The 8,839-nt window shown below is 46.0% G+C and overlaps 1 protein-coding gene across 1 annotated transcript; it reads right to left on the minus strand.

The window, feature by feature from the left end:
- Nucleotides 1-2,415: 2,415 nt before the first annotated feature.
- Nucleotides 2,416-8,362, minus strand: npas4a (neuronal PAS domain protein 4a). Its single transcript, XM_072395524.1, has 8 exons — nt 7,836-8,362; nt 7,294-7,457; nt 7,092-7,194; nt 6,670-6,979; nt 6,439-6,548; nt 6,172-6,307; nt 4,252-6,023; nt 2,416-4,146 (listed from the first exon to the last, which is right to left on the minus strand). Exons 1-8 carry the CDS (start codon nt 8,008-8,010, stop codon nt 4,118-4,120), a joined length of 2,799 nt encoding a protein of 932 aa, XP_072251625.1. The 5' UTR covers nt 8,011-8,362; the 3' UTR covers nt 2,416-4,117.
- Nucleotides 8,363-8,839: the final 477 nt, after the last annotated feature.

Here is an 8,839-nt window from a genome sequence, read left to right on the forward strand (position 1 = left end):
TGGCACAAAGAAAACATGTCAGATGTTGAAACTAAGATTCATTTAAACTTGATACCAGTAACATTTAAAAACAGAAAAAAAAGTTTGGTGAGGGACAGTAAAAGATTGTAGAATTTGCATCATGGTTTATGGCGCTATTGGGTTTAAAAGGAGCCTCCAAGAGCGGCCGAGTCACTCAAAAGTAAAAGATGAGGAGGTTCACAGCTCAGTGAAAAGGCTGCAGAGGAAAGTGGTTCAGCAGCCACTGCATGAACTCTTCTTAAAACCATAGTCGGAGCTTTCACAGGAGCAAATTAAAACTCGTATTTTTTATTTTTGGGAAACCAAAACTTTCACTTTCTAAAAAAAGATTTTAAAAGAATGTTATTGTACAAATAAAACAAAAAATATTATTCAATTTTGACAAAAAAGTTAAAAAATGTATACAAAATACACGTTTTTTCATTTCAGTGTACTGTCTGTCCGTCCCTTATTTCTACTGGAGGCCTCGTGAGAAAGAGCTGCAGCAAATTACTGAAATGTGGAACGATATTTGGTCTAAGCTCCTTTATACTTCATCACAGCCTGAACCCTCTGAGACGAGCTTTCTTGTCATTTCTTTAAGTAGTCTTCAATAATAGTTCTCCAGGCTTCTTGAAGGACATCCCAAAGCTCTTCTTTGGATGTTTTCTGCCTTTTGTTCCGTTCTCTGTCAAGATGATCTGTCAGATGTATATCTGTTGTTGATTTTTTTAAGGACACACTGCACACCGTGCTAAGAATAAGTTTTCAGCCAATAGCTCTGTTGGAATCAACTTCTTGGTGCAAAAATATTATTTTATTTCTGAAAGAAATGACAACCAATTATGTTTTTTGCAACAGGATGCTAGAAAAAAAGTGCCCAAAGATGCAATTTAAAATTGATTCTTTGCTAAGTTATCTGTTATGTGTCAACACTAGTTCATCGCTTGGATTTGCTGCATTTTATGCTTGAATGAATGATTCATGGATCAGTGTTAAGTGGCTTATTAATAAACAAAGAACAAAACACCTTCCCCTGAAAATGGTCAGATATAAAGACTGCACTGAAAATGAATGAAAAAGCAGCCAATGTCCAAAGAAATAAGAGCTTCAGAAAGCCTGGAGAACAGTTACTCCAGACCACTTTAAAAGATTAAAATTTAGTCTGTCTGCTTGGATGCAAAATATAAAGAAATGACGGGTGTCTCAAGACTTTTGTACAGTACTGTATGTCCAACAAATCATTGTTTGTGTCCAAATACACTCTTTGTTATTGTGGTTATGGTGCCAGCGAGTTGACTGCTCCAAGCTGACCTGTATCTTCATCTGATATTATTTTAAGAACAGCTTCAGTTGCATGTTCTTAATAACTTTATTTGTATTCTGTCCAGTTAACACGAGACCTGTCGTCTCTCTTTGTCTTCTTAACCTTTTCCTCATATGACTTCATACACAAAATGCGATACAAATCTTCTCTTTAAGGTGCAGTGCTTGTCTCCTCCAGAAGATGGCAGCAGTCAGCTGTGAGTGTTCCCTCCACTCATCTCTCCTCCATCACCAACACTGCTGCAGATAGTGATGGAACAAAATGTTCGCTTGCAGAGAAGACATGTAATGCTCCGGCTTTTGCTTCATTATGTACATTTAATTCTGGGTTTTTGTGGGGATTTGGATATCTGCTGTGGGACATTGGATCAGATGTGGCAGAACAATTATTCCAGCCCTATATCTTCAAAAACCATTCTTCTGATAAACAGCATAGTCATGATTTGGTTTTTTATTCTTTTGGTCATGTCTACCATTATGATGTGTTGTGACAGAGGATCAGTTAGTCCCATATCCCTTTTTACTGTACCTCTAATTTTAGCCTCCTCTCACTCTTTCTTTGTTCCCCTCCCTCCTCTCAGCCCTCCCCTCTCTGATCCTTCTCAATAGAAGCTGAGAATAGACGTGAGGCTGTTTCAGTCAGAGCTCCTAAGCAGGAATGCCTATATATGGAGTCTTACACCCTGCTGAGTGCTGATGGAGTCGCAGGTACATCGGCGAGCGTAGGCTGCTGCGATTTGTAAAGAGAGGTGTTGGTGGTAGTGAGGGGGTGTTATCTCCCTACTATTATGTGCGTTATGCATCATCACAAGTGAGAGGCCATATGCGTGTGTCCGTGTGCACATCCTCGCACGCAAAAAACCTCAATGCCAAATGTGTGCGTCAGACTGAGTCAGATAGTGTCTCATTCTGTCTCGTCATGCGTGTGCGTCAGTGCTGTTGCTGAGCGAAACTCGCTCCAGGGGAAGAAACGCAGGAGAGTGAAGGGGAGGGAGGAAGAGAGGCAAGCATGGTGGGATGATGATGATGGTGATGATGAGGCCGAGGGAGGAACAGGAGGCCTGACTATGACGACACAAATGCATCAGCTGCATTAAGTGCACTTTAATATAAATGCATTTGTATGACAACCAAATACACTTATAAGCATCACAATAGAACACTGATCCACAATGTCCATTCTGCAGTAAGTAAGATGTTTCGAATATATTCCATCTTATGCAATAAAAACCTCTTTCTTGTATATACAGACCAATAACAGTTTCATACAAATGTACAAATGTGTACAACCTTTCTGAAAAGAACATATGCCTACATCCTCAGACATAATGCATATGAAATAACATATTTTTCAAATATCACACATACAATAATAGAATTTTACACATGTATATTAACTTAGCCTTTAATAGCTAGAACGTAGGAATCAATCCTTTACTTGACCGTAGACAACTCTACGTGAGCATGTCGACACCATGGGAATTGTACCATTCTCAACCCGTGTCGTTTGGTAACTGAATAGAAATAGCACCCCGTCCCCGTTTTCATTTTTTAAAACAAAACCTTTGTATTCTAACCCCTCTCAAAAAAGAAGAATCACTCATTCACATAGTCAATTGTGCCTCACTACACCGCGCTCCAGTGGAGCAACGATGTAACTGTCCATGTTGAATGGACATGATAAAGAGTTCAGAGTTCAGCAGGTCAGGGCCATTTCAGGCACACAGGAGCCGCTATAAGCTGCCAGCATTGCAAATATTGATGCCGCAAGAATATCCAGCTGACTGCCCTCTGGCCAAGGAGGGGGGGGTTTGGTTGTGGACCCGATGAGCCTACATTCAGAGTCTTAATGTACAGTACAGCGTAGCAGTGGATTTGTGGCATGATCAGAGCCCTGGCAAATTTCCAGACAATCTCTTGTTTGGTGTTTTATCTTGAAAAAGCAACGGACACCGTCGGCATCCGGGAAATCTTCACATGCCAGGATCTCTTCACATGTTTTCTTTTTTTGCACTTCACATTGATACACAAGATTTTAGATGGAGAGATAAATATGAAATGTTAAAGGTTCGAAGCCGCAAACTCAAAGCTCAAAGTATCTTGGGTTTAGCTAAATACTATTTGTGAGTTTTGGTGGAGAATAGAAAGTTGTGAGGAATGTTTTGAAACCAGAGCTGTACTGGCTCTGATGACTGGATAGAAGATTTCATACAGGAAATCGTTCTTCTTTTGTTGTACTGATTGTACATTGTATTGTAAACAATTGTAAACGATTGTAAACATTTGACTTCCAATACATTTGAGATTTGGGTTTGCGTTGCTGCATGTTAGACAAAAGTGCTGTAATTCATCTCCCGACTTAAATAGCAAGAAATGTATCATTGTTTTTGTTCACAACAGATATTTCACTACGAGTGAATACATACGCGCGTCTGAAGGTTGGACAGCGCTTACGAGTTCAGAAGTTTTTCTCTGCCTGATCACATCTGAAGCTCATGTAACAGAGAAGATGATAGACACCGCATGGACCCAGAACCCAGTCAGTTATGGGTCCATGTAGTTGCACCATAGTGAAAAGGTTACACCTGTTTTGCAGTAGTACACAGATAAATGACTGAACAAAAATATAAAGCCAATCTTTGTTCTCAGGAGACATGTAGGAGTTAAAGTCCTTAAGTTGTATATACATTATGTATATTTATACACTTAATCATTTTTTACTTTTCAGTAAAAGGGTCTCCACAAAATATGACAATATGCCATACTTAATGAAGTAAGTCACAGACTTATTTTAGAACGGAGGAACACTTCCACTCCCATCTGAAAGACAAAAAAATGGAGAAGAAAGAAGGAGCATGTTAGTTGTGCATGTTTTTAATCTTTGTTTTTGCAAAAATTTGAGGAAAACAATGAACAGATTCTTACCTTTGTGGAAGCACTGTGGCGATGGATGACATTGGAGTTGATACAACTCAGGTTGTTGCCCTAAGCCAGGGGCGATCGAGGCACCTGCCCCAAACATGGGTTCCAGGACGGCCAGTTCCTCCAGGAGGGACTGAGTGCAAGACACGGCGGGCGTGGGCGAGGCGATGGGCGTGGTGGTGGTGGGGCTCGGGGAGGCAGTGAGGATGAGGGGAGGTGAAGCTGGGATGGAGGAGCAAGAGGACACAGGAGATGACACCACCTCAATCTCCATTGCTTCCTCCACTAGCCCCTCCCCTTCCACTTTTACCCCGGCCTCAGCAGCCACAGTCGCCCCGCACCCAGCCATGGAGTTACATTGCGCCGATTGGACGCTACAGATGTGGCCCACTCCCTCAAACTGGGAGGGTTGTAGCCAGCACACTGGGGTTTGAGGAGAGGTTGGGCTAGAGGGATTGGGTACAGGGGAAGTTGAGAGGGAAGGAGAGGAGAGGCCGGGCATCTGGGGAGGAGCAAAGTCGTCTTGCAGAAGTGTTTCTAAGATGCTCTCTTCAAACAGAGAATCATCATCATCAAGGAAGATGGGAACATCCAGACCTCTCCATCCTTTGACGGGATAAAACTCCCTAAGCATGTGGACTGAATCAGGAGGTTCTGTGGCCGGAGACAAGAAGGGGGATGGAGGGGAGGATGAGGGAGAAAATGAAGGGGGAGAGAGCTTGGACAAGAGTGGGTCCAGGTAGAATCCCTCAGCCAGTGAGCTGATGTGTTGAGCTAAGAGGGATATTTCTGCCCTCTCCTTTTCCCTCTCAAGAGAGAAGAAGGAGATGCAGGGCTGTTTACCAGGAGATGCCTCAGGGGTGAGGAGGCCTTCAGGGGGACACTGGAGAGGTCCCAGGGGTACGTCTACATACAGTGGACCTCGTACCTCAGGCAGGGTCATCACTGTACAGTCCCCGTCTCCGGGGCTGTCAGGTGTAGGGGGCAGTTTCTCATACAGGGAGCCACTGCAGTGCTCAACGGGGAAGAGGAGATCAGTAGATGGGGTAGGAAGCACCAGGGGGAGCTTGGTGGAGAGGGTGGTTGGAGGAGCAGGGCTTGAGGCTGTTGTTGGTGGGGCTGTGGAGGATGCTGAGGGGGCCAAGGAAGTAGTGGTGGTAGCAGTTGTTGCAGAGGGTGGAGGAGTGGTAGTGCCTGTCGGGTCAAAGCTGAAAAGAGGTTCACTGAATGGGAAACTAGCTCCACCAATCTGGGGGGTGTAGGGGGGAGTGCACACAAACTCTTTGGTCTGCTGAGCTTGAGAGGTGGGGACAGGGGGAAGAGGAAGGGGGAGAGCTGGCAACGGAGGGTCAAGCTGGAAGGAGGGTGGCAGGAGAATATTCTGGGTCAAAAAGTCTAAGTCTGCTACTGTTTCAACTGTGACTGGAGTGGGAGAGGATGCAGCTGAGGGGGTTTCAGTAGGATGCTGCTGAAAGAAGCTCTCTTCCTCCAGAGAGGAGATGCTGGAGCGAGGGTCACCTTCCAGCTGCATGGGCTCAGTAACAGAGCTCCCAGGTTCATCAGAAGAGCCGACGCTGCAGCCAGCAGTGCTGAAGTCAAAGGACTGGGCGGACAGGCCACTGCTGCCTGGTGTGAACACTTGGTCGGGGCTGGAAAGAGTCTCTGGGGACTGCAGACTCAGACTCTCTTGCTGAGAGGCACCAGTGCTCAGGACCAGGGTCAGCTGGTTCTGCTCGGAGCTGAGCTGCTGACGCACTGACCAGGCCTCGGAATCACTGAGAGATAGAAGAAAAAAACAGCAGAAAGCCAAGGAGTTAGTTTGTTTTTTCATTTATTCTTTTTTATTCTATTTTTTTTTTTTTTTAGATTTTTGCCTCAAAGTTCATGATTGATATGTTGTTTGAAAAATAGGGAAGTAAATACCTAATGATGTAGTTGTTGCTGCTGATGGGGATTTCTCCAGGCTGCAATTGAAGAACCATATAGAGCCAAACCCACGACTGGTCCAGAGCCTGGACTCGCACCACCATTTCAGCTCTGCCCTCTCCTCCTTCTCTCACTGTTGAACATCAGTTACAGAACATTAGTTTGGCATCATATTAATCATCATAGGGTTCAATGTGCCTGTGGGCACAATGTGTGTAACTGTGCTGGTTTTAACTGGTTGTTTTGCATGAAAAGTACACTTACATAGGCTACGGTGCTGAGCAGAGGCATGTGACAGATCCTGTGGGTGGAGGAGGCTGTACCAGGAGCGAGCGCGTAAAGCTGTCACATCAAAGCCGAGATAGGCGCTCACACTGCAGGGCAGAGTGGGCGGTGATTTGTTAGGAGCATGATACTTCTCCACTTTATCAAATAAACAGCTTAATCTACCAGCTCTCATTGAATCAACAGGTAAAAGATAAAGCTTGAACTCACCTGTCCTGTGCTGTCTGTAGCCTCATGTCGCGGCCATGCTGGGACTGGAAGCAAGCCAGGAACAAGTTGGTCTCAGTCGGGGGAGGGGTGGAGGTCGACTCCCTTTCTGTTCCCGGGCTTGAGCGGGTCGGTTGGGCCTCCAGAGGAGAGCAGAAACACACCCACACAGGGTTGGAGGTCCAGTACGACCCCGTCGCGGGGGCGGTGGAGGGGGGAGAGAGGCAGCGAGCTCGGATCAGAACCAGTTTGTTTCCAGCACTCTGCCTCCGCACGGTCTTGGAGGTGTTGAAATGACAGCGGAAGAGACGGTCTGTGGAGGAGAAGAAGAAATCGTTAGAAATCCAATATGGTTGTCAGGCTGTATTAGATGGGGAAAAAGAACCCGCTAAACTCGTAAAACGAACATAAACTCTTACTCTTACCCATCTCAAGGGATGTAGAGGTTGACAGATTGGTCCTCATGATGTAGTGGTCTGAGGCGTCGATGATATCATAAACACTGTCGCCTTGTGACACAAGATCCACCTGAAAATTACACACAAATGTTATTTTTGAAGACCAAACTAACGACCCGACATTCCTTTGCTAAACTAAGACTGCATCAGACCTGCGCAGTCAACTCACCATGGAGTGTCCAAGGTGCTCGGAGACGCTGTCCGACAGGTACAGGAGCTTGCCCTCTCCAGTCAGCAGCATCAGAAAGCCCGGCAGCGCCTGCATCAACTCCGACAGCTCGTGAAAAGACAGGAACCTTGCGATTTCCTCGGGACTAGCCGCAGTTCCCGCTTCTAGAATAGAGAAAATGTGTCACATTAGTTAATAAATCTGGTTAGAAAAAGAAAGAACAGTGTGTTAAATCTCATCAGCAGGTTTCAGCACCATGGACAGCACGAGGCTGCTTTAATGGTGTTGAAGCCTTTCGGAACCACGGACAGCGACAGATTGACGTTTTGACGTTTTTTTCGGTTTCAGCATAGATTATTTCTGATCAGTCGATCACACAGCTTTGCAAATAAACCTAAAATCTGCGCGTTATCAACACAATTGCGTACGCTGCCGCTGAAACACTTGTTGATTGCACCACTGTGAGGGATTGCGGTTAATGCAGCAGTACATGAGATCCATCAACAGGTTATTTCATTATTCAGAATTGATCCTTTTCTTACCTTGTGTGAAAAAGACAGATTTCCTGGTGTACATGCAGGCGAGTGACATGATGTGCAGGTATGAGAGCCGTGCTTTATCTGCTTCAGATATGGGCAACAAGTCCTTCAGGTTCCGGATCTCGGCGTTGATCTGGTCCCGTCGAGCCTTGGATGCTCCTTTGGTTGAGCGGTACATTGTGATCGGTTGCTGCGGAGAAATCTCGAAATTCCTCCAGATATAAGTTGGAGAGTTGTGAGCGGAGAGTTGATAAACGTCGTGCCTCGGCAGTAGAGCCCTGTCTCCCAGAGGTGTTCAGAGACAGGTTTCAGAAGTGGAGAAGCTCTAAGGTGTGTTGTTGGACTTTCATCTCAGCTGTTCTCTTCAGAGCAAGGTTTAAAAAACCTTCTCCTGATCTGTCTCCCTCAACTTTAGGTCCGCCAGAGCGTCCAGCTCGGATGTTGGCCGACTGCTGGATGTCCGTCCCTCCTTTCGGAGTGCAGGTGAATCGGCGGCTGTGGTAGCCGTCTCTGGCACAGAAGTCCGGAACCCGTAAATCTGGTTGAGGGACTCTGCTCGCCAGTCACTTATATAGCCTGGGACTCCGTTGGAGCAGGGGGGCTCCCGACGCACCAACACCGACGTAAAACGGAGGGAGGGGGGTGAAAAGGAAGGGGGAGGGATGGGGCTAGATATGTCTCATATCAGTGTAAGCAATGGTGAAACTCTCTCCCCTCCCTCCCCGCTGCCCTCTCCTCTCAGTGACTCTTCCTCGACGTCAGCTCTTCTCTTTACTCGATGATGACGTGGGGCTGGAATCGGGAGCTCCGGCGACGCAAAAATCCCGATTTGGACAAAACCGAGTAAGGGGCGGAGCAAGCGTAAAACGTAAACGGAGTAGCCGGACTCCGGTGAATTGAAGAGGGAGGAAAGGGAGGGGGGGTGGGGGATGGGAAGACTGCGTTGCATACGAAAGAGGTCTGTGTGTGTTTATATGTCTGGCACTTGAGGAAGGCTATTGCCTGTT

The sequence above is a fragment of the Leuresthes tenuis genome, unplaced genomic scaffold (genome assembly GCF_036924035.1).
Source record: "Leuresthes tenuis unplaced genomic scaffold, fLeuTen1.0.hap1 SCAF_11, whole genome shotgun sequence".
NCBI lineage: Eukaryota > Metazoa > Chordata > Actinopteri > Atheriniformes > Atherinopsidae > Leuresthes > Leuresthes tenuis.